General features: G+C 42.1%; 1 protein-coding gene across 2 annotated transcripts in view; it reads right to left on the bottom strand.

The window, feature by feature from the left end:
• Positions 1–1,353: 1,353 nt before the first annotated feature.
• Positions 1,354–26,067, bottom strand: part of grid1b (glutamate receptor, ionotropic, delta 1b) — a 473,055-nt gene continuing 448,341 nt past the window's right edge. Inside the window, exons 14-18 of one of the 2 annotated variants that reach the window (XM_016678067.1) lie at positions 25,057–25,252; positions 21,645–21,811; positions 15,401–15,641; positions 8,985–9,123; positions 1,354–5,461 (exon numbers count right to left, since the gene is read on the bottom strand). In XM_016678067.1, coding sequence (XP_016533553.1) covers positions 4,995–5,461; positions 8,985–9,123; positions 15,401–15,641; positions 21,645–21,811; positions 25,057–25,252 — 1,210 coding nt within the window. In that variant the 3' untranslated portion in view covers positions 1,354–4,994. The remainder of the gene's footprint in view (positions 5,462–8,984; positions 9,124–15,400; positions 15,642–21,644; positions 21,812–25,056; positions 25,253–26,067) is intronic. The other variant, XM_007565215.2, reaches the window with a different exon arrangement.

Genomic DNA, 26,067 nt, shown 5'->3' with positions numbered 1-26,067 from the left:
AATAATGGAATTCAACATTTGTAGTTGTGACCTAAATTACACCTGATTGCACTCCACTGCAAAGTCTGCGGGACGTAAACATTTCTCTCAGGTCGGGTATGGGTCTCTGCGATAATCCCAGCCAGAGTTTAGGCTGCACCCAGATTGTACGAAGAATGTGGCAGGTCAAATCATGAATGGAAGAAGAAAGGTGACAGGGACGTAAAGCTTGTAAAGCTTGAGATACAGTGAAGAGAGATCTGGTGTTTTCCCCGTGTGAATAATTTGACTTTCAGGATACAAACATCTGCGTTGATATCCTAGTGAGAAATCCCTTGATTCTTTTTTTTCTATCCTCTCTCCCTTCCCTTCTTCATATGTATAAACCAGTGTCCCATCTAAAGAGCTACAGTGAAGAGTCAGTTGAGGTTGAGTTTAACTTATAGTGGACCCCCAGTATTCGTTAAGGGTAGGAAAATCCATTGATATTTGAGATCCCCTCTAAAAAAACCTTATAATTGTCTGTTTTATTATATCAAACACCAAATATACCTTAATATGCATTAATTCACACAGTGTAAATGATGTTAGCGCTACTGCAGAAACTAACATCTTCCGTATCTCTGCTCTTGGGAGTACGGCTAGGCGGCGCCAAGGGAAACAAACGGTGCTTCTGGATTGGCTGCCTTGCAGACTTCAACCAATAATTGTGCACCTTGGTAGTTCAGCTTCCTAATCTTTCTTCTAAATGTTTTGATAGTCCCTATGAAAACACTCACCAAGCGGGCAAAGTTTCCACAAGTAATTTGGAGTTTTACAGAATATACTGAACGGGGACTAGGCAGGAGTTCACTGTAGTTTAAATAAGAGGATGGGCTTGTCTGGGAGGCTGAAGTGGCTCATGTACACAGGCAGCTACATTAGTCATTTTAAGCAAAAATTGCTAATATTCTACGCTCCCTCCGAAATCTATTGAGAACAGGAGGGTTGGACATAGCTGTCCAGTATCGAGTGGTGGCATTCATCTTAGTTTAAGACCTGTTGAGGACTAAATCGTGTCTTAGACGCTCCTGAACTGATAAATGAACAAATTAAGTTTTTTTTTTTTCCCAAATTGTGAGTCGTCTTCAACGGTGCCTTCACACCACCTAGCTTGTTTTTCTAAACACATTTCTGAAGCAGTTTGTTTTGCATTAATCTCAGTATTACCATATTAGCTCTGATTTGTGAACACGTTATCTTACTTTTTATGATAGCATCTTTACCTTGCTCTGATCTGGTCATCTTTAAGGTAGCTGATAAATTCACAGTTTAACCAGTAAAATGCAGATTCTGAATGGCCACATTTCAGACATGATTGTCTTTTTTTTTTTCTTTTTTTGACTGGATTCAAAACCGTCTTGAGAATTTTTCTTCATGTGGGCTTGAATGTGTGTGTCAATGAAGGAAATTCCAGCAAAAAGAGTAAAGCGATGCAGTAAAAGAGCCTAAAAGACTCCAGTTAGTTTCTTATCAAACCCCAATTGCTTAGATACAAAACGGGTTTTACTGTAATCCATCTACAATCTTCGTCCTTGTCAAGGTGGACAAGTGGAGACAGCACAAAAAGAAACAAGCAGTTTAAATAACATCAATATCATCAACAAAACATAGAACATCTTGTTGTTAGATTTGTGGGATACATCTACTTTCTGCAGCAAAAAAAAAAAAAATCAAACCTGATGTCTCATCTCCAGAAAGGAGGCCCTTCGTTCCTGCAAGTCAAAGTCTCTTTATTTCTTCTTTTGCACATTAGCGCGTGAGGAATGGGGAACCCGTCAAAGGCGAGTCGGTCTGCTCCTTGCTGCTTTCTGGCTGCTAATGTCCTGAAAACTCTACCGTGAGCGATCAGCAGGCTTCCAAACAGCCCGCTCTGGCAAATGAAAATGAAGTCAAAACTCATTAGGCCTATAAATGCACATTAATCGCACTTATGACAGCAAAAATGCCGGGGGTGAAGAGTGGGCTTTAGATTTCCTCTTAAACAGTTTTCTTTCAAGGCTCGTTATGATATTCTGAGGAGGAAGAAGAAGAAGAGGAAAAAAAAAAACATTCGGCAAACGCGGTAAAACTTCCTCTGTTTTCCAAATAGCTGTGGGATATGGCACCTGCTGAATTGCCTCCATCGTGAGCCTGTGATTGCACTTTGGATAATGACGCCCTCCGTCATCCCCTCAGGTGATAATGGACCTCATTAGGAATGACTTGTGGGAATAGGAGGCCTTGGTCATTTTGCCCTCTTTCCTGATAAGAATAAATACTGAGAAAAACCTCAATAAAAGTGACAATAACTTCTCTGGTAGAAAAAAAACATATTTATATCATTTTAATATTCTGGTTAATTACACTAAGCTAAAGGTGAGAGACAGGCTGTGCTCAGGACTAGCCACTGCTGCCTGATACTTTTGCTTCACATTTGCATAATAACTTGAGATCGGGTCGTTTTCTACAAGCTTTGGCATACTTGGGCTGGAATTGTGTTCACACCTCAATTTGATCAGGAAAAAAAAAATTTTTCCATCCAAGTTCCAGTTGACAGAAATGGGCTTTTTTGTCTGCATTGTTGATCACCTGCAACATTTTATGGACCAACCTCAACTGTGTTGGTTCTTAATGAATTATAGGTTGGAAATGAAACTTCTGGCAATTAAAAAGAAAATAACATGTTTTTGTTTTTTTTTTTTCTTTTGTTTTTCAACATCTGGTAAGTTTGTAAATATTTGGAGCTTTAATTTGATAGTTTCACACATGGCCTCAAGAATGCTGATGATGGATTTTCTTAGAATAACGAAGGTTCTTTGAAATTCGCAGTTAGATGAATAAAAATATGAACATTTTTAAACCACTACTGGATAAGTGTTGGACTATCACTGATAATGTATTCCAGGTTCTTCCTATTGATTAAAGTAATATAATTGGGAACCTCCTAGCAGCTGACTGATAGTCCTACCAGAGCAGATAGCCTGATAATCAGCTAATAGCTCATGTTTCTCTATAAGAAACAGAGTTAAATATACTATTGTGAAAAAGAAGCACAATATTTTTTCCATTCTATACTTCTGGTTAAGCCAATGTATACGGTTCATCATGGATGGATGCGGAGGATGAGCAACAGGAATAAATGTTACCTTCTGGTTTTAAAGCATTTATATCAGCAAAATCCCATTCCAGTCCTCAAGGGCAGATGCCTGGCAGGTTTAAGATGGGTCGGCTCCAACTCCAATTGCTGAATTACCTTCCTCAGCATGCCGTCCAGCTCTGCAGAGACCCACTAATAAACTATTCATTTGAAGTGGGATTGTTGAATGAGGGAAACATCCAAAACATTCAGGACTCCAGCTGCTCAGGCCTTGGATTGGGGCAAAACTAAAATGGATCTAGTCATTCTTTTTAGTTTGAATTTGGTTGTGCAGATACTGTCGCCACAAGACGGTAAAACTTGTTTAAAAGAGTAGTAAACATGTAGGAAACAAATCATATTGCTGATGCTTACATTTGATTATCAAGTCAGGTTGTTAGCTTCTTACCGGGATTAGAAACAAAAATATGTCATACTTTATACGTTAGCAGATTATCCTATTAAAATGTGTAGGGAGGTGTTAATTGTCAGGTTCTTCTTGGTGAAATACTGAAAAAGAAAAAAAGGACTTTCTTGCTCCATTGGTTAAATGCAACAAAATTAAGAACTCTTATTGGAATGTAGCATCTTCATTTATGGGCATTTGAGTAAAAGAAAGGATAAAAGTTTCAGGCATGTACATTTATGCATTAATTGTAATCGGTTTCTGCTTTCTGCATCAAGCACCCTCTCCTTTGTTTTGTCATATTTCAGACGGGGGGGAAGAAATAGTGATCAGTCAAATTCAGTCAGTTAGCTTTGATAAACCCGATCAGCACATCTCTAAGCAAGTCAAAGCTGGATATATTCCACTTGAAGAGCAAATTTTCTTGATTATATTGTAAAAACCCAAATTGTCACCTTCGTCCACTAATTAGAAACCTGAAGGGACCCAAAGTCTAACAGCGATAAAGTGGAAGTTCTCCCTCGAATTACAAGCAGCGTCTGTGTGATCACAGCCTGAAGTCTTCACCTTTTCTTGCTCCACTATTCCTTTCATTCATCTTTTTAAAAAGTGACGGCAAATAGAAAATGTCCATATAAACAATGTATTCATCTGTGTGAAACAAAAACATCTCTTCCTCATACAAACACCGTTTACAGTGGATGGAACAAAAAAAGAACAGATGTCGACCTCAGCTTTGAAATGAAAATAAAATAAAATAAAAAACCAAGTCTATTTTATAGTAACACAAATGGGGGGGGGAAAGTGACCATTTTTGTCCGATGCGTCTGAAGGTATACTGGATATAGGTTTGGTACAGAGGTGCATAACAGTGGGTGTCCAACACTACAACGTCCCCTACAGCAGTGCATCATGGGTAGTCGTTTTACACTGATGAGTTGTGGCGAGAGACATCGTTTAATTTCGGCACTTAGAAAACAATCACGATGAAATCCGCGTCATTGTTTTTAATTGAACAAAATTTACAAAGCCATTCAAACAGTCAGAACGTTTCATCAATGTATAGATATAGATTTTTTTATCTTTTTTGTGTTTTATAACTCAACTTCAAAAATTGAGAATATTCAAAATACACTTTGACCTCACTCATTGTCTCGATATTTACAGATATGTACAGAAAAAGATTACAGCCCGCCCAGAACCCATCTGCCCGCCCCGGGCCCCTCCCTCGCGCCCCACAAACCCCACATATACCCATTTTTTCCCTCTTTTAAACGTATTCTCTGAACGGATGGTAGGATACAAAATGTTTTTAATTTATACATGTTTTTCCCTTCTAAAGCTGCCCAACCCACCTACCATGCCGACCTGGGTAAAGTCCAGAGCGGCCGCCACCCGCACCCCTCCACCCCCGTCCCATCCTGTCTCTATATGGATGTACTGTGGGAGGGATCAATGGCTTCGGGTATGGGTCCTGCGGAGACTGCCTGGTAGGACATTGGCATGGGTGTCTTGCCAGGGCTCTGCCGGAAGAGCCCCCCGTTGGGAGCCCGGTGTTTGCACTGCATGGTGCCGCTGAGGCTGGTGCTGCTGAGAGGGTGGTGCGGGGGCAACGTGGTGCTGCCAGGGCCCTGGGACGGGGGCAGTGTCCTGCCTAGGGTCCCCCCATGGTGAGGGTGGGGAAGAGGGGGAGGTGGGGGTCCCTCCCCGGGCAGGTAGGTGGTCACAGTGAGGGCCGAGGGCGGGTAGTCCCGCACGGACTCCGGCCCCGGTACCAGAGAGGCCTGGCTGGGCTGCATGCTGCCGATGTCCAGCGCAGAGATCTCGATAGAGGGACCGGGGATCTGCTTGTGGGCCAAGTCCTCGTCCAAAAGACTGTTCATACGACGATGCACCTGTTCCAGATTCACCTCCTTGTCCTACAAGAGGAGGGAGGTGGGGTGGAGGAGTAGGACAGAGGGGAGACAGGGGGAGAAAGGGAGGGGAGGAGGGACACAGAGGCTGAGATTGGCGATGGGCCGGTTTCTCCGACTGATTCAGCTCTGCTGATGCTCCATGCATTCCTAATCAGGCAGTGTTTGTGACGGACGCCAGCTGATAGACTGACTCCACTCTGTGGTTTGGGTTGAAAAGCCCAGTGAGAACTGAGGCCACAGGAACCAATATGTGTGTGTACTTTGAAATCAAACTTGGCCAGTGAGTATTAAATGTTTGATGCGTGGAGTGGGAGGGGGGAAAGAAGAAGAAGAAAAAAAAACATAACAATCCTGGGGCCAAACTGACAGGCAGGAGCTTGTTGGAGAGCTGTCTGCTGTTGCTTAGCTTCTTGCTAAACATGATGGCTCTTTTATTCCTGCTTAAAAGATTTATCGAAACCTTCATGTGTCAGATAAACACATAAAAGTTTAAGCTTTTCAGATTTATGACTGTTCCTCCAGGTTTTTCTCTCCCCTCCGTGGTGTGCGTTTCCTCCCTGCCCTTGGAGCCGATCGGCAGCAGGACTGCCGAATCGGTTCCCGATCAGAACAATTTAATCAAAACATTGGCTGACGCTGCATCTCCTGCTGATTGCAGTCATGCATACTTGTTAGGCATTAATAGACACTTCAGTGTTTCCCTGTTGAACCGCAGGTCTGCTTCAGTACACTGGGTTAAGGGAAGGTAAAGGACAAACAGGCGGGGTGAGAGGAGGGAGGGAGTGAGAGAGGGAAGGCATGACCAGCATATTAAGCAGGCCTGGTGGCTTTGAGTCCAGATTTTCCTTCATGGATGTTTGTTCGCCGCGTGTGCAGTCACAGCGCAGCCACTCGGCGTTTGGGGAGAATTTAAAGCAACTTTATTCACTTTCCAACAAGCACACAAGGTCAGTTCCTGAACGCGAGCCCCGTTCGGCTCCAGGATCAGATTCAACTCGACAAACTGTACTAGTCACACTGACACAGTGCAAGTGTTACATCTGTACTCCGTATCAAAGCGCACACGTTCAGGTCCCGTCTTGTTTCAGAGGCACAACGTTTTACACATAACCAAGGCATGCACCCCCTGCCCCCACCCCTCAACCCCGCCTGTAGCAGCCTTTCCACAGCATTGTTTTTCCTCTGGTAAAAAATGAGTTAAGAATCCAGAGGCGTTCCTACCTAAATGTTGCAAAGCTCTAAATTTAAAGCAGCAAGGTGTCGGTGAGGACTTCGCGAAGACCCGCTTTCAACTTTTGCTGATAGAAGGTGTTGCTCGAGCAGGCTGCAGGTGCGTCTGAATGATCCCACTCGAGTCTCGAAGAACAGCTCTCTGAGCCAATTAAAACATCTCAGCCCTGGTTATTCTTCCGGCAGACTGGCACCTCATTAAAAATATGCTTTTGGTTTTTTTTTGGGAGCGTCAGGTTGGGAGCCAGCCAAGATAAATAGATGCCCGGGATTAAACCTCAGCCGGTTGTTAAAAGTTGGACGGGCGATGTAAGTGCAGATGGAGGGGGAAGGTGGAGGGGAAACAACAACAACAACAACAAAAAAACAACAGCTGCGTGAAAGCCTCCATTAATTTTGAAAACAAACAACTCCGGTAATAAGGGGTCCCAGTGGGAGGGCATTTGAAATCGTTTTGCCTCCTGTTACTTTGTAAATACAGTAACCGTGGAGTGGATTGTGCTCAAAAGCGATAAGGAGAGTTTCTGATTGGTTCTGGCTCGTTGTAGATTCGAGTGGTCTTGTGAAATATTTAAACTCTTCACCAGAGGAGCTGTTTCTCAACTGGCCCATTGCCTCACATCAACCTTTACTGTGCTGTCACCATCTCTGAGATGATGATCTATCTTCTCTTTGGGCGCCAAGCAAAAATATCCCCTTCTCCAAAGAAATAGTGCTTTTTACAGATGCATTAAAAAAATAAAAAAACAAATTAACATGTTACTCTATTCCAGGGGAACCTGAATTTGTGGTATTTGAGGTTGTTTTGGGTTTTTTTTTTGGAACTGTGTATATTCAATATTGTATAATTGATAGCAATGATAAAAATTTAGTTACTGTGGGTTAGACTTTCTATTAGCTATGTAAACTTTTTATGGCAGGATTTGGCAGACAAAAAAACTTTGAAGAAAAAGAAAGCAAACTAAAGCTTTTGTCAAAGATTTATGTTGCTAATGTAAATAAAATTTGTGATGTGTGCTTTTTTTTTATCTTTAGGCAAAATGTTTTTTTATAATAACTCTGTTTTTATGTTATGAGTTTTCATGTTATAATTTCCATTCAAAATAATTAGACAAAGATTACAAGGTGGGAAGGAATACCTCTGTGTCTTGTGTCACTAAATAGATGCATAATACAAGCAGAGGTCATATTAGGAATAGTGTAAGGCTTTACATCAACAGTAAATGGAAAGGCAACAAAATCTGAAACAACCTTTGAAAGAGTACTTGTTTCTGCACTGCTTCAGATTAATTAAAAGTGTGGCAAAAACAGAAGAGATCTGTAAACTGACATCCCCCTCCTCCCCCAATAAAGCTGTGGTAGCTAATTATTTTTACTTTGTCTTTTTTTAATCCTAAAAGTAAATAGATTTTTTTTTTTAGTAAGCCATTTTCAGTTTTTTTCACCATTGGGAGGAAGGATCTTTTGCAAAGGTTTGTAGAGCGGTGGGTTTTGAAGAAGTTATCGACTGAAGAGAACTTCCTAAAGGAAAAAAGGACTTTTTTTGTTAAAGGTCTCATAATGAAACACCAGTGGTTGCAGCAGATTCTCCAAGTTGGTTGTCTTGTTAGTAGACAACCAACCCAGGTTAGTTCCCCAACTGGGTTAAAAAAAGCCTTACACTCCCCACCACACCTCATAAAGCAAATGTACTGTACTAGATCTTGTTCCTGCAAGAACCACGTTTGCCTTAAAGCACGGTTTAATGCTAACACCTTCAGCATTTCTTCACCAATCCTGAAACAGCAGCAAGAAAGATCAGAGGTGAGCCGTTTGAAATTCATTCACACACTTAAAAGATGATCGAACAAAACATAAAAGAGGGGGAAAAAACACAAAAATAATGCAACAACCGAGAGGGTTTCTCATGGAGGAAGGATCACTGTGGCTGGTGAGATGATCCCAGTCAGTGTCTGATGAACAGATGAGACTGATAAAAAGTTTAGGTTGTTGTGTTATAATTAGCTGCCGCTAAAAAACAAACTGAAAAGCACTTTTTGGAAACGTTTATATTTAACATTTCAAAGAAATTAGTTTAATTTCTCCCAATTGATGGAAGTCTTCAAGGTGAATACTGGGATTGATTTAAGATTAGGAACTGGAAGATTTGCTCGCCTCAATCAAGCACATTTCTGCTCAGATTATACCAGAAATAAATCCACCTAAAATAAAAAAAACCAAGAGCTCTGCGACGGCACAGAAATCGATCATTTTGTTCGGATTTATTCGGATGGTTGCATATGAGCTCTAATCTGACCTGTATCAATTGCTTCTGCTTCATCCCAGCCTCTCTCTCTGTCTGTCCAAATGTCCCTCCTCCCCTCCGATGAAGCAGTTGTAATGTCATTATATGTCAATGGACCAGAAACCCTTGCCAGTCTGTAATCCTTAGTGACCTGCACGAGATCATAGACAGTCAAGTGTAAATAGAGAGATGGAGAGGAGAGGTGAAGAGAGGGAGAGGAGAGAGAAGACGGGTGTCCACATTGACATATAATCTGCAGCATGACGTGACACAGTGACAGCAACAGGTAGGAGTTAAAGAGACAAGGGCGCTAAAGGCCGACACAGAATTGTCTGCTCACACTTTAGTTTATGGATCCACATCAAAAGCTTCATCCAGTCACTTGACATAGGTCACATGGTGCAGATCTATTCTGCCTGTGGCTGGAGATGAAACTCAGCCCATGTCCTGTCACCACAACACACAGCATACACTACAGGTTCACGCTACAGGGGTCTGACAGCTGGTCTGGTTTTGGATCCTGATGACCCGTCAAGATCACAACCCCTCGTGTTGCATAATTGCTGCATTCTGTCCAAATGCGATTCAGAATGTTGACAAAACTTTTGTCTTAAAATGCCAAAAACTTATCTTTATTATACTTTAGACATAAAGCAAGTGGTTGGGGTTGAGCAACTGTTCAACTGGGCAAGATTCAGTGGAAGCTCCAATGTTTGTTGTCTCCTGGTCTTATGGCAGTTCTGTGATTAACAGGAAATGCAGATCTATGAACAAGATTGTTCTGGCATCGTTGTGGGTCTGGTCAAATATCTGACTCTGCCCTGAACTGTGCAGGTTGGGTAAAAGTCCGTTTGTCAGTAAAGTCCGGTTCATTTGGGGACGTGTGAATGTGCAATCAAACTCTGATGTGGACCAAGAAAAAGCGAACTCTGGTCCACCTAAAAATCTATGTCTCAGTTTGAAGTGAACTCTGGCTCGATTCAAATACATATGTGGATGTAGACTGCTTCAAAAGCAGGAAGCGAACTATACCACAGGACCCTTTGGGTACATACATCTAGCGGTAGAAGGAAAAATGGCTTGTAGTCTTTCACCAAAGACAAAATAAAAATCCTACAACTGCTAAAATTGGATGCAACTCCATTTTCCTTTGCATTTTGAGAAGAAGGAAAATGCAAACATGTTTTCTTCTGAGGTTTTCATGTTGCTTCCTTTGGGAGTTTTTGGTGCAGCACCACCACAGGCATGGGGGAGGGGGACAGGTTTTACAATTGGTTTGTATTGTTTGACACAATAAAATAACCCAAAATTTTGTGTGTGTGAGAGAGAGAGCGAGAACTGCTGCAGCTCAAAATATAAAATAGACGTTGCCATTTTGGTCCCCAATTGAACCAAGTCTACTGGACTCACCCTAAAGTATGCAAAGCATGGGTATTTGATGGCCAGGGGTGGGAATCGCATCTCTAGATGTTTGCGAGTGAGAAAGACTTATTCAAAATGTAAAGTGTCTTCTAAACATACACTGAAACGATATCCATAAATAGTTTTAGGTGCTTTGAGTGACATCCCCACACTTATCCTGGAGGCATTTCTGGAGTGGAAAACATGAACATTAGCGTGTTAAACATAAAAAGGAAAACTGCTGGGAAGAGCACTTGGTTAAATTGCTGTCATTTTAAAGCCTCCAGCCCCTCGACTTTAATTTGTGTCTGAACCGTGGTGAAACATCGGGAAATAGAAGGCAGATTTTCCTACATTCTGATGGCTGAAATGCTGCTAGCTTTAAACGTGAAGCAACTGCTCACGCACGCGAGTTGGTTCAAAAAATAGTTTTTTGATGTTCCTCTCATTCTGCGGTCTTAACAGCTACAATGGTCCTCTGGAGAGAGCAACATTTGCACATTCAAGGCTGGACAAGAGCTCAGAGGGTGCAAATTTACAGGGGAATTTTTATTCAGTAAGATGTGGTTTGCATGTGTGGGTGTCTTGACATACATTTTTACTAAGATGGAAAGATATTTTTTATTATTTTTATTTTTTAAAGAACTTGTGAGAAAGCTTTCTCAGGTTTATGCGGCTCACCAGGTGATTCTGGCAACGCAGGATGTCAGTTCCAGCTTCCTCCGGCACATTAAGCGTTTTGGGTGAGGATGAACCCAACCTGGTCTGAGGATTACGTCACGTCAGTTTTAGTGAAAGGACTTTTCAGAGGACAGTAGGGTTGTCGTCTTGATACTAAAAATAATATTCTTGCGATTTTTCAAGGCACAGAACAGCAAATACTATTAAAACGTCAGTAAAACATGAATAACCATTTAGAAATAAATATGATATAAAAGTGTTACTTCCATCTATTGCAAAATGATGGTCAAGACTGTGACATGTTTTAGAAGCGTTAACATTTACTGGTATCATTTCCTACTATAAGAATTATTAATTTTTCATTATGTTAAATGCTATTTTCATGTTATATTAGCCCCCAAAGTTGACTAATCTTTCTTTTCACTGTGTGCATTTGGCATTGGCCAATGTGTGATTATTTTACCAAGTCACTTTTATAATAAAAATCAAAGCACAACTCTTTGCTTTAGGTCATCAATGACATTAATTAACCCCTTAACCCTCAGCCCTGGAAAATACAATGGAAAAACTGCACACGGGCGTTTGGCTGCACGTTAAGGGGTTTTAAGGGACTTGAGGGGATGCGTTGCTAACTTTTCATCTTGTTGGAGTTCTCAAACACATTTCATACTGTTAATTACTGGATTTTATATGAAGATCTCCTTCGCTATTGAAATACTTTATAGGGGTGTGGGGTTTTTTTTCGTGCTTGTCACCTAAAAACTGGTCCACAGACAAAACCAGCTCTCCATGGAAGCCGCACATAGCTCTGGATAAAAGGCGCAGACACATCCACTGCTGTTGCACAAGTCAAACCCTGCTTAACCCTGTCATAGGCACCTGAATAAGGGGGTCTTGTTGTTGAAAGACCTCTGGGGTAACACTGAAGACCCCACTGTATTTGTGCATATATTCTACAACTGTAAAAATGAACTCACATCGTCCAAAAATGAAAAAGAACTCGAACTTTTACAGATTTAACAAAAATCAGCTGAGTCCTGACCCATGAAAGAGACTGTTTTCTTTCTTTTTTTTTTCTTTTTTTTTAATCTGTGAAAGGCGCTATACAAATAAAATCAAGCTTACTTACTTGCACACAGCTGTCAGACTAATAGAGCAGCTTAGGACCTATTGTTCTTTTAGAACTCACGTCTTCACATGGATCGGTTATCTGAAACCTTTAACCAGCTTTTGTCCTAATCCGTCTGATAAACACGTAATGGGACGTTTTACCCTCGCTGCGGCTTGGCTAACGTCCAGGTCATCGTTATCGGTTTACTGTCAAGATAATTCATTTACGGAAGCTAATTGCATGTTTAATTAGCCTCTGTTTAATTCTCGTTACATAAAACTGTGGAACTTAATCAGATTCTGTAAGTGGATTCAAGAACATGTCTAAATGATACCAACTCCCATTTCTTTTGTGTGACACACAAGCTCCCTTTATTTTCTAATTAAATTTGATTGAACGCGTGGCTCGCTCATTGAGGGTTAGTGCATCTGAGCAAGTGAACAGACAGATGACTTAACTGTTAAAGAAACTGATACGCGACGGTAGTGAAAGCGAAATCTGATGTAATGAGGCCCGCATTCAGTTCAACAGCTCTGTCGCTAAACTGTCATGATGCTGCATGGGTTTCTGTTGGACGTGCATCTATTTCTTCTGTTGCCTGTTGCACTGCACTTATTCACCACTTTTAAACCTGAAAGGCATTGCAGCTATGACATGATTTTTGCAGATGGTTGACTGCACGTGTAATCGTAGAAATGTTCATATTTGGGGAAGATCGTATTCTGCAGCTTATGTTGGTCTATCGGCAATGTTGTGTCAACGCAAGAGTGCACATTGATGGTAAGCTCCTCGAGGGAATCTTAGTTTGCCTGGAGTTTTCAGAACGCTGTTAAGAGTGAGTCTTGCAGGGCCTTGTACTAAACTTATTGGATTCCGTTTGGGTGTACTTTTTAATGGGTGTTAGTGTTCTGATTGATTTCTGCAGCCCAACTTTGAGAGTAAGCACCTGCGTTGCCTCTGCTCCCGAGGTTGTTAATCAGAAGAGTGCAACAGCATATATTAGCAAACTGCTTAAAGTCTCAGGCCAGGCAGATGTTTATATCAGTAGCTCTTTGGAGTTGGAGTCCATGTTATATATTATTATTTTTGTCTGACCTAGAAGTCCTTCAATCATAAAAATAAGGCTCCTAAGCTGAAAGAATGAACATGTGATGTTGACACACAACAGGGTACTACAGTGCTAAATATCTTTAAAGAAGAACCTTTCTAGTCTATGAAATCAGGAGGAAAGGCCTTCTAGTATATATTAAACTCTATTTCCCAAAACGTGTAAATCTGGCGTATGGATTTTCTGGTAGAATAATATCACGGTGACGAATAGCAGTGAATTTAAAATGGCCACACTAGCGCCGTGACAACTTTACAACTTCATCACGCCTGAAGAAGACTGGCAGCTCTCCAAGACAGTCATTGTACGGCACTGTGGCTGCTATGTGCATTGTGTCCAGCATCGCTCTAGCCAAAAGAATATCAGCAGTATTTGGGAAAAAAAAAAAAAAGATCATACTGTTCATGCTAAAGTACCTATACCAAGATCAAACATGGAATAAGCCGAGCCAACTGGGCCAATCAGCAAACAGAAGGAGAAGTTGCGAATGAGTTTTTAGGACTGTAATCCGCCTGCAGTTGAGTAATGGCAGCGGTGGAAGTGAACAAAGCCGTTCAAGTGTGTGTTGGCCACGGTTCCAAGTATTGAATTTTGTTTAGGTTGGCATTTCTCTCTTCGGGGTTGAGGACGGTTGTTTACAGCGCAGGTGATTTCTGGTAAGCTTCATAGCCTTGAATGTTAGCGACTGGGTAAAATTTCAGACTTCAGCAGAGTCCATGTTGTAGCAAACAACTGTTTCTGAATAGCCAAGGGTCCAAAAGGGACTGTTTTCTTTTATTGTTTCCGTCTTGTTTTAGGTCTGACACCTCATCCTGATAAAAAAATGTGGCAAAGGAAAAACTCTGAATGAGCTTCAGCTATGTATAAAACCACAACAAAAGACTACAGGACATAAATAATAAAAAGACGACGAATAAATTAAAATTCCTGTCTGGCAACGCACACATTTATCAGAATAGACTAGTGCATAAATGCTCACAGCCGAGTTGCAGAAGAATGCTTGTTTTCTTGTTTGCTTGCTTTAGTCATCACAGAAAAGCCCCGACGGTGCCATGTTGAGCTCTCCGCTCGCCTTCATTTCTTTCTTTTTTTTTTTTCTTTTTCTTATAGCTGCAAGTCTTTCCAAAACTCAAGGGCCACTCAGGGATTTGTGCTAATTATATCACATTAAAGTTGATCCTCATCAGGCGTCTTTGACAACTTGCGAAAATATAACCACAACAGAGAACCATTTATTATTCATCAGGCACTTATTAAGATGGGTTTCAGCAATAAGAACAAATATTTGGACACCACTTGATGGCGTAGCTGCTAATGGAAACTGCTTTATGACTGTTTTTGTCTCCTGATATCTCAGTGAAACTGAAAATGTCCATAAGCATTAAAAAGGTTTCAGTGTTTGACACCGTCATCCCCGGCAGCCTGAGCAATCACTCATTTTCTTGGCTAATTATCGCCTCCTTTCAGAACCCTTGGGTTAGGGAAATTACCAAAGCTTTACTACAGAAAATGGCTTTGTAACAATAATTCAACAGCGGCTCTTAAATGGTTAGAAAGGCGTCGCCGTGGGGACCGATCATTAAAGCCTGTGGTGCACGCTGTGCTTTAGTGAGAGTGAAGGTTTGCCGGGAAACATGCAGGATGTGTCGGAAGGCAGAACCTGGCGTGTTGAGCTAATGAGGGGAAGCACCGATAAGTTGCTTTATGGGCGAATTAGTAGAAGTAATGGGGTTGGGTGGAGTATGCTGTGTGCTTCTTGTGGCTTGGAGAATTTGAGCTACAAAAATAGCCAAAGTCCTTGTTTAGGACAAGGTGAGAGGGGAGTGATGGACGGATAAAAGAAAAAAAATGAAGTGGGTTAAATTATAAGAGACCAAATTTGATTTCAATTAGTGGCCTGGACTAATGAGGCACAGAGCATGTCGACCTAACTCTGTCCTACCTTGCCTCTCCCTCTGTCCCCCAGCCTTCCTCCGCTAACACTACCAACCCTAAATCTCTCCTCTACAGCTGGGTGTACTGGAGCTCCACTAAGTCGGGGCTCGCGTCTGCGGCTGGATCCTTAAAGTAGAGTGTGGCAGTGTCTTCCCCCCGCTGGCCCGTCCGCCGGGCCCTATGCTCGGTCACCTCTTTGGGCTGCTCCTGCCGGCAGCGGTTGCTGTTCCACCAGGCTTCCAAGCCGGCCACAAGGCAGGCCAGCAAGAGGCCGGCGGCCAGGATGCAGAAGATGCCAGCGAAGCTGTGCAGCTTGAGGGACCGGCCGTCGGGATGGGCGCTGGCGTGGCTGCTGAGGTCGCAGCGGCCGGTGCGCGGCCACCACTTCTGCTTCATGATGTCCAGGTCGCCTTTCTCCTGCAGCTCCAAGATCCTGAGGGAGACAGCAGGAATGCCACAGAGACGTTTTAGTCCACTTCCCGTTGCTTCGTGTGGCTACTGGTTTACGGTACATAAAATGAAATAAGTACTGGGCACAGTGTTACTCTCAGTAAGTACATTTCTGATCATTACTGTGAGTCGGTAACAACCCAAATAATCCACACAAATAAACCCATCTGTGAATTAAGTTAGAAGGTGAAAGATAACAGGAAAGTATGTGCTCATTTGTCTCAGTTCTTTTGAAAATAACCACCTCAAAGCAGGTATTTTATCATTTCTAAACAAAGAAAAAAAAATTTCTTTTACCCAGCAAAATTATCAGTTGTGACTGAAAAGCAAAGTGCTTCTTTGAGTCTAAATGACATAAAAGGGATTTTTTTTTTTTTACAAGCCTCCCACAGATGTGAGTACCTGCGCACATCTTTGTCACAGGTTCACTACAAAGTGCAAACATAGCAGACGGCTTCGGAGTCTGACGGAAAGGTTCAGAGCAATCCTTTCGAAAATCATCCATGTCAGAGCTGTGCGTCTAAACATCAGATATGCCGTTTCTGAAATAAAGCAGGAGGTAATCAGGCCATAAAACCAGAGCCTAATTTGATGTGTTTAATCGGCTCAGCTCAGTGTCAACATGCTGAAGGTCAGCGCACAGTGGCTTCCATCCGCAGTCTGTCCTCTAAACACCCCGAGGACAAAACAGTTTAGCAGCACAAATTCAGCAGAAACTACAAAGTCTGCGAAGGTTCTTAGTGGCCGGATTATCAAGCAGACAGCCGGCAATGGAGGTAGCACAGCAGTTGTGGGATGTGGTATTAACATAATGGTTGGGAACGCGGAGATAATGGCTTCTACGGCGAACAATAGCCCTGCCCTCATTTTAACACTCAAGACACATTATCCCTGCGAGTCCCAGAGCGTTTCGCCGAGGAGATGCCTCCGGCTGTTGGACGCCCGCTGAACCGGGGCCGGGCCCAGAGCGGAAAATTCATTAAATAAGGAGCAGCTCAGCATTCTGTGAGTGGCACAAATTAAACACGGAGTTGTTTAAATGAAGAGGGGAGGGAAGAAGGAGCGGAAGCACCTCCACGGGGGTCAACGCGGAGCCGAACGCGACCGCATGCGGCAGGGACCAGACAGGCAAGACAAAGAGGAATAAAACAGTGAAAAAGTTTTCTTAGATCACCACAGCAAGCTCTCTGTTCAGACTGGATCTGGATCAAAAGTAATTTAAATACTGTTTGCTGTGCAAAGGGGGGGAGGGGTTATGTTTAGATTTTTTTTAAATCTCTGACAGAGAGTTTACATCACACCCAGTAACTTCTGTGGAGAACTGGAGCTCATCCATCCACATATCCATCTCAATATTAGCGTAAAAAAGTGAAAAAAGTGAAAGAAGTGAATAATTAATATGCTGCCATTAGTCGGTGTAGCAGGTTTGCTCCATATTACGTTGAGCACATCTGAACATAAGTCACACCCACTAACTTTGGGGAGGGGGAATAAATTACACATGTAGGTCGCACTAGTCAACAAGCCACGTTTTTTGTGGTTTAGTCAGTTATAAAGTTAGCATTGCTCTGATGTCGCTACCAATGTCGCTGTCAAACATTGAGTCAGACTCTGTTCCTCCTTTCAACAGCTGGAGACATGCAAAAATATTTGCTTTTACATAAATCCAGACTGTAGAATCATTTGACCGTGTTTGGAAAAAGTTAATTAGACTGGCAAGGAAATCTGCAACAGCAAGCCGTATCTATATAAAATCAATCTAAATGTACGTGAACGACTGTTAGCACAAATATGAGCCAAATGCCAAAACACCATCCCAATGATCAGGGATGCATGTCTGAAGGAACAGCATTTTAACCCTTTCATGCATGAATTATGATCCTCTGTGTCAGGATTTTTTTTTTTTCCATTTTTTATTTTTTTATTTTCTTAAGGCATAAAAAAAGGTAGGAAAAAAAAAATTGGTGATCAGATGTAATTTTCTCCAAATACAAAGTTGTTATTTAAAAAAATGCATCAGTAGTACTGTTCTTTAGGGGATATCTGATGTCTCAATATTTTTTTTTTACCCGCAAGAGTCATCTACAGTAGAAGGAGGGAGCGGGTCGGTCGGCATGCTTTTTTGTCTGTCGGCCATATTGGATTTAACAAAAATAATTTCTTGCATTTCCAACTGATGGCCAGTAGTTGATGGTGTATTTTATGATGCATTAGTGTCCACTTCAGTGGTCTGTGTGCATTTATAACATAAAAATCCACAAGAGGCACAAAAAAGTGGCTTTTATACAGCTGTCCACTGTCGCATAACTAAATCCAAACCGGTGAGACAGTAGCAAAGTCTACATCACAGATACAAATCTGATGCGGCTCAAATTGTTACAGTCTACCTGAATTAAAATACTAGAACAAGTCTGTTTGCTGTATTTTTTTTGTTTTATCTGAACAACAACAGCATTTAACACTAAACAAAAGAGAAGCTTCTGTGGCGTCCTGTATTTGAGGAAAATCTAAAATAATTCTGCAGACAGCAGGGAACTTTCCAAACTTCTCGGATGCAGCTGACTAGCTTTGTGCCTGCTCTGCAGGAGCTGAGCCGATTGTAATTGCTAAAGCTACTCGGCTAGATTTCGTTGGTGTCTGAGGAGCCGAACGAAATGTAACATTGAACTTTTGCTTTTAATAATGTGAAGAAAGCCGAAAGTAACAATCTTCACATACCTGATGTTTGGTGCAATTTATGGTGTCATGTTTACTCGCATACCCGCCGACTCCCTGCGGGGAGCGACGTCGCATCAGCAGTGTGAGTGCAAACACAGAGAACGCCCATTCATTGTTGTCTTTTTGCTCCTCTAACCCTCAGAGAACCGCTAGAAAGCATCAGACGCCGACACCTTCCTCAAACTAATCTGTCACCTCTCTGTGTGGAAGTGTGTCTGCATTTCAGAGGTTTTATCTCCATCCAGCCAGCGCTGCTGACTCATCGTCCCCTCAGGTCCACGGCTCGTCACATACAGAGAGGAACGATCTCAAAGAGAAATGAGATTGTTGCTCAGTGTGCGCCTGACCTCGGAGGATGAAAGAGGAGGACACGGAGCCGGAGCCGGGAGGAGGAGAGCGAAAGGGGGGAGGAGGCGCAAACGACGCCTGTGGCGTTACGAGGTGCGAAACACACCGGAGAGCGACTTTCCCAGAGCAACAAAAGAGCCCGCAGCACAGCGCTCGCTGCTGCTAATGCTTTGTGTTAACATCTATATTAACACTGAGCCTCCACCTTTTGGTGTTTATGTATATTTCATCCTCACAAAGCGGCAAACAGCGTGCCATGGTTAATGCATTAAGGAGCACAAACATCAAAAACCTGCTGCTGCTTCTGACGGGGCAGAGCTGCTGAATAATAGCTGCCCTCCCTACAAACTTTCTATGTTCACATCAGAAGCGTTCAAGGCAGCAGAGACTTCTGAGCCCCGCAAGTTCTTTCCCATCGCACAGAGGAAAATCCCAGAGCAGGTGCGTAGAAAATTCCTCCTAAAATGACCTGTGTCACTGAAACCTGGTTGGCAGCTGAATTCATCACGAAGGAGATGAATGAATGCTTTTCTTCCTGCATGGTAGCTGCATACGTCTGTGACGAGCGGCGTGTAACGCGCTGCATGTAGGACACCGAGTGACCACAGGGGGGCACCATGAAATTTGACTTGTGAAATATCATTAAAATTAATTGTAGCAACATATTTAACTAAACGTGTATGAAGATTTTTGTTAGTTATGAGCTAAGCAATACAAATGTATCAAGTTTGCTCCATAGAATCCAATCCCTGCAATTCTATTTCAATGGGCAGACACCTGTTTTTGAACGCAGCCTCGAACAGAGTCAGGATGGGAAAAAATACAACAAAAAAAAAACAGCAGAATGATGCTTACACTTTGCTCACATGTCACTCGCCTCACACTCTCTCTCTCTCTCCCCCCCTTCTGTCACTCACTTCTCCGACTCAGCACGTTTTTTGGCGTTCACATAGTTGAGGTGGTTGCAGAGTGAGAGCGCTCAGCAGTGATTGGAAGTTCGCAAAGCATTTGTTCTGTTGGCACCAAAACACAAAGCTTCTGAGCAGGGACTTTCACAAAGGTACCGCCAAGTGACGCGCCAAAGGAAAACTTTCAGAAGTTTTGGATGATTTAGGATCTGTTCTGAAAGTAACACTTTTCTCAATTTAATGTTTTCTTTGTTTTTGAACGTCCTTCATGCAGGCTTCATGTTCATGTTAGGAAACACAGTTGGTACATGTTCTTCTACTGCTGGTACTCTTGATCACTGATGTCCCAGGCAAGTTCTTTATATCTTATATAGCCAGTATGTTTATTGTCATTCTCAGTTCTTTGGACCTGTAGTCCAGGTTTTACTATTCTCTTTCACATAAAGCGAAGTAAAACAGTTCTGCACCCAGAAGACATTTAGTCTTTGTTAGTTAAAACTATTTAACTTACAAAGACAGAAATTTGAAAAATTGTTTTCTTGATCCTACTGCAACATACAAATTTCCTCTCAGTATAAATTTTATGACTTTTCTAACAATTTTCTTTGACTTTACTGAAGGTTGTATTACAAAACCTGTCATACTAGTCTTATTGACTACAACCCAGATGAGAGTAATGAATAAAGCTCATTTACCGTTTCCTCAAACTATATGCTGCATTTATGACCCTCGCTGTCGGGATTTCCCCCACAGTGTTATAAGCTTTTTTAATCTTATGTTTCTTAATTTCTGAGACTAAAACATAGAGATGGAAAAGAAGATCGCTGTGGTCAGATAATCTCCCTGTATGCAGATGACGCAGCTTTCTTACTTTCTACTTTCAACCTTTTAGTAATACATTTTAAATAAAGTTATATTCTCCAATAAATCCCTTTTAAATTACCCATATAAACAGGTTTGTATTATATAATTTCAACTTTTTTATGCTAAAGGCACACGAGATATGTTAAAACATACTATATCACTAAAATACATTCATCACCTAATAAAAGTGGTCATCTTATGTTCCTTAAAGTGAAGCAGCAGGTGGATTATTGCTCCAATGACTTCAAATTCAAGAGAAAGAAAAAATAAATCAACAGCAGATGGATGAGAAAGTGTTCAGATTTAAGTGATCTCGCTGTTAATGACGTAATAATGCGGAGATTATAACCAATCTGCATGATTTTTTATGATCTCACTGGGATCAATTTGTGTTTGATTAGGGAGGGGAAGGAAAAAAAAAAAGACTTTTCTCTGCAGCCGCCTGGCTTCGTCTGAGGAAGATGATCCAACTTCCTTAAATTCGCCGGCTTTGCTCAGACATCTGCCTCGCAGAGACGAGGTGAGTAATTAGCACATGTACTTCTGTTTACATTCACACACCGTGAGTAATCCTGTTTTCTTCGCAACAACGCGGCTTAATGCGAACTCCTTTCATGTGAGCCTAATTGACTTCAGCCTGGAAGGCGTTATTGATTGAACAGCGAGAGCGCGGCCGGCAGGGAGGCGTTTCTTATCTCCCGATCTTTTAACACGCAGGTTTAAGAATCAGCCGGTGTGACACCACTTCGTCTTCCAGCAAGAATGCTCCTCGTTAAAAACTCTGTCGTAATTTGCCGAGACAGGCGGCTCAGTGAGACCCTTTGCTCATCAACACAGGCGTTTTTTTAAGGTGAGAATGAACCCTTAAGGTCAACGACGTGGATTAGAGGGAAGGGAAAGCCTTCAACCTCCATCATCGTCTTTGTTTTCCTGGCCCTTCAAAGCAGCTAAAACCCTGATGCACGTCAGCTGAAGATTCACATTCAGCCATCAACAGATAGCTGTAATAGATCTCAGCTCAAACCTCCGATATTAAAATGTTAAATAAATACACGTTTTCCATGCATTTGCCCATGTCGGCCACCATATCAGGGGAACCAAAAGAAGCATTTCGTCCTTTTCGATGATCTCCTCGTCGTTACACTCACTTCTGAGAGAAGAGGTCTCTGTACGGGCTGCCGTGCTGCATGGCAATGCCGTAGCCTTTGCTGCTCATGCTGTTTCCTGAAACCGTGATGGTGCAGTCGTCGTCCGTCAGCGCCGCGTACTCCAGCACCGCCATGTCCCACAGGAAAGCGTAAGGACTCTTCTTTGCCTGGAGCACGAAAGAGAAAAAAAAAAACATGATGTAGAAATTTAAATTTGGTCAAATTTGGTCCAGACCCGACGGACACCAGATAGAAAACAGCATCAGCTTTATAACAGAAGCCTCTCTTTCAGCTAAACGCATTTATCACCTCAAATAAAGCAATTTTGTCGGAACTCTGCATGAATACATTCTTTTCTAAAAATTAGTGACCTTCTTCTCCAGAAGTTTATTTAAGCTGGCCAACTAATGTCATCTAACTGCACTGATTCACTGACAAACGCTACATCCAAGGACTAGTGACAGCTCTGACGTTTTCTCTCCTTTATATCCCGAACAGTGTTTCCAATAGCAACACTAAAGCACCCCAATGTGGGTCCTTTATTATCGGTACTGGGTTTGACAGAAATTCGTTGTGGTTGATCTCCGCCTCAAAGCTCTTCATCACTTTTGTTTGTTTTTAAAAACTTTAACGTTTTTTTTTTTTTAATACAACCTGTTTCTGAAGAGAGTGCAAGTCAGAAGTTTTTATGACTTATTTGACCTGTTTCGTTTCCCAAGACAGAAAAACTTAAAAGTTTGATAACCATTTTTTTCCCCTCCCCCTTTTCTAAATCCTATGAACAAGTGGCATGTTTGCAGGAGTCAGAGTCTTAAACCATAACAACATTGCATCATTTCCATTCATGGCAGTGGAAGCATGATGCATCACCATCGTAGGAAGCTTCAAATAAATCAGAAATAAATGACCATGACAGATGAATGTAAAACTCCTGCAAGGTGCTGCAGGTATTCTTATTTATGGCGTTATTGTGTGGCGCTCTTGCTCGCTCCTTGTTAAAGATAGATAAACCCGGTGTTAGGTAATCTTCTTCCCGCAAGCAATGAGCCAGAAGCTGATGTTTAACGGATTTGGTTCCGTTACAGTGTCAAGAACACGCCGACATGCGATACTGTTGCCGAGAACAGAAGGCTTTGTCTGTGCTGTGCTGCAGAGGCGGTCTGTCGGAGGTGATGGGTAAGGATGAGGTGACAACAACACTCAGCGGCAGCAGCAATGGCAGCGGCGGCAGTGAGGTTTAAGTGGATGAGGGCGTGGGTGTTTTCACTGCATCAGCAGTGCTGCTGCAGGACTTTCTGCCTCCACCGTTTTGACCTGTGTGAATGAAAGCACATTGTTCTCTCCGGAGTTACACAAAGACGTGTTTTTAGATCATTTCATGCTGTTGCCGTCCTCTGATGTGCAGCGTGTAGCTGCTGCTATCGGCTTCGCGTCTAGTCACTGCTCGCAGTTTGCAGGCTGAGTGAGATACTCCTCTTTAGCAGTGTTTGAAGTAACACGCAGCAGAAATAAGATTTTCAAGAATAAAGGAAGAGAAAAGCCGAACAAGAGAAGCCCGGAGGAACCATCGGCTTCACAAATATCATCTATCATCTATCAAATATCATCTTAGGCTGTCCCACAACTGAAGAACTACAGTGAGATCATCTGTCCGACAGCTGAGACTTGTTCCAAACTGGGTCATCAACTGGCCAATTAAGGATGCAAACAATTAATTGATTTATGATTAATTGTCAGTTAATGGTTTAGTAAATTAAAATAGATTCCAATCGATTAATTAATAATGTCCGGTTCCCGTCTTTTTGTGTTGCGGTTTGGCGGCCATCCAGTGAAGAGCCCTGTTGGTCATCCTTAACCACAGCCAGTTGATAGAGAAATAAAGACGGCGGGGCCATACCAGAACAGGAAAGAGAAATAGTCCAAACTGAGTCCAGTGTGGGATGGAAAGTGAGCTTCGTGCTTTTCCGTTTTGAAACTAAACGCTCAACAAGCTCCTTAAATTCCACCTTAATAGCACTGATTCATCCAAATTTACCAAAGTGCTACCGAGGTCAGGATGTGATGGCGGAAAAACAAGGAAATGTAACAGAGAAACATTAAACATCTAAACCTGATTAAAATGCTGTGCTTGGACCTTCAGTTAGCTGCACAGAGACAAATGTCTTCAAAACCCCAATGAAAGGAAGAACAGTAGGAAAGCTGAGAGGGACAAATTATTTAATGTGACAAACTGATAGTCAAAAACACTAGTGAGCAGTATTGCTGCTAAAGCTGGTTCTGAAAGCTGGCGAATCACTACATTTATTCACACAACGTTCTGCCCTCTGACCCATTCCATGAGGCCAGTCATTCATATTTCATTTCATGGTCGCTCTCGACAAATAAAAAAAATCGATTTTGGCCTCGTTTTGAAGGCAAATGCAAAAGTTTCTCTTTAAAAAGGAACTTGAGGATTTTGTTTTTAAACCATTAAGCTGCCTCAGCCCATGTGAAGTGCATCCTAATCAACTGAACAACCAGTCGCAGGACTGGAGGTTCCAACGCTGCCTGTGAAACAGATGAAAAACTGTCTGTGTACAGAACGTTTTGATGGGGGGGAAACGTCAGCGGTTCCAGGGGGAGGTTTATCACACAAACGGCTGAATAATGGATGCGCTCAAAGCCGATTTGTCTCCGAAACTAATTTGTCATCGGCTTTTTGGGAGATCTACGAGCATAATAACGCGCTGCAGCGGGGCACTGGTCCTGCTTTCACACGCGTGCACACACACATGGGATACTGCCTAACTAATTGGTCCATTGTTCAACCGCGCTTGCAATTAAGTAATAGATAAACAGATGAATGTGTGTGTTTGCCTGTTGTGAATGAAATGAGGAGAGCGTGCATGTTTTAAATGACTACTGACGATAATTTGGGTTTTGTTTAGCTTCCCCCCCCACATATTCTGAAGGCTGTTTCTCATAAACACCCTGTTTGTGTCCGACAGATTAATTCAGGTTTAATCTAATGCGACAATTTAGCTGTGGTCCAGCAGAGATTAAAATGCAGGCAACAAAAAATCTCCTTCAGATAAAACTACACCAACACCAACATCTAATAGTGTTGCTGTTGACTTTCGTCACCTCGGTTTTAACGTAATTCTGCTAAATTTACTAAGGTGGACCTTACTTAGTTTGTATGAGAGACAAGCAACGGAAAATGACATGGTTTTCAGTTTTTACAAGTAAAACTTTAAAAAACACTATTTAATGCGATACTCCCAAAGAAAACCCAACTGGGAGCGTTTAAGTACAGTCCGGCTGTGGACAATCCAACCTAAAGGGGCCGCTCTTTTGCCCCTTCAGTTGTTTGTTTTTGGTTTTTTTCAATGATTTTACACTCATGAAGTTTGCCACAGACTGAGACACAAACCTTGCGGATGCCTTCTGACGGGCTGGACACGGAGTAGTCCATGCCGTCGTTCTTGCTGATGGTCCTCCACAGCTCTGCGTACGTGCTGTCCTGCTCCAGAGGGTTGGTGCCTTTATTCCTGAAGTAGTCGTAGACGGCGGAGTCTCTCACTGTGCCGTACTCCACGTCGATCTGCCTCGCCAAGTCCTGGAATGACCTGCAGGACGGCGTAAAAACACAGGGGTCATTGTTGATGGGCAGCGTGTCTCTCACTTTATGTTTCAGTTTTACTGCTGGCTTCTTTTTTCTTTTTTTTCCCAAGTTGTTAATAAGGTATGGCAGCCATTACCACTGGCAATGAAAAAAACGGGTATTAACATGAATTAATCTTTTACCACAGTATTGTAATCTTATGCTGGAAATATTAGAAAAATGTAACTTTTAATTTGAATACATTTGTTTAGCAGTGAAGAAAAATTCCATGTAAGAAAATTACCAGATATTTTCCCCCTGTTCATTATTTCTTTAGATGACTTTTTTTCTTTTAAGGCATAATTTTGTAACCCCTAACACTTCTTGTAAAATAAATTATGTTAAAGCTGTTTTTGTAATTTAGAAATTGCTTGGTAAAAGTGAGTCAGGGTGTGTGGGAACTTTTAATTAGTACATTTCAGTTTCCCAGGGATATAAATATGATGCATCAGGAATAAAGGGTGAGAGAACCTGGACATTCAGGTCAACAACTGGACAAAGATTTTGTCTTCATGGTGAAGAGGAGGGTAAAGGTCTCCAAAGCTCAATGACAAAGAACTGCCAATTGTGGCATCTTTGTCTCACCATGTCTCCATGACAACCACTAGACACCATCTACAGTAGAACTCAGTACACATCTCTGGCAGCAAACTACGGCTTTCGTAATGCAAAAAAAGAGAAAAAAAAAGTGAAACACGCCTTAAATGTAACAAACACATACACACACACACGCACACGCACACACACATCTTTGTCTCACCATGTCTCCATGACAACCAC

Source organism: Poecilia formosa, unplaced genomic scaffold (assembly GCF_000485575.1).
Source record: "Poecilia formosa unplaced genomic scaffold, Poecilia_formosa-5.1.2 Scaffold173, whole genome shotgun sequence".
In the NCBI taxonomy this organism is placed as follows: domain Eukaryota; kingdom Metazoa; phylum Chordata; class Actinopteri; order Cyprinodontiformes; family Poeciliidae; genus Poecilia; species Poecilia formosa.
Note: the sequence above shows the minus strand (reverse complement) of the source record. Positions and strands in the feature narration are given on the sequence as shown.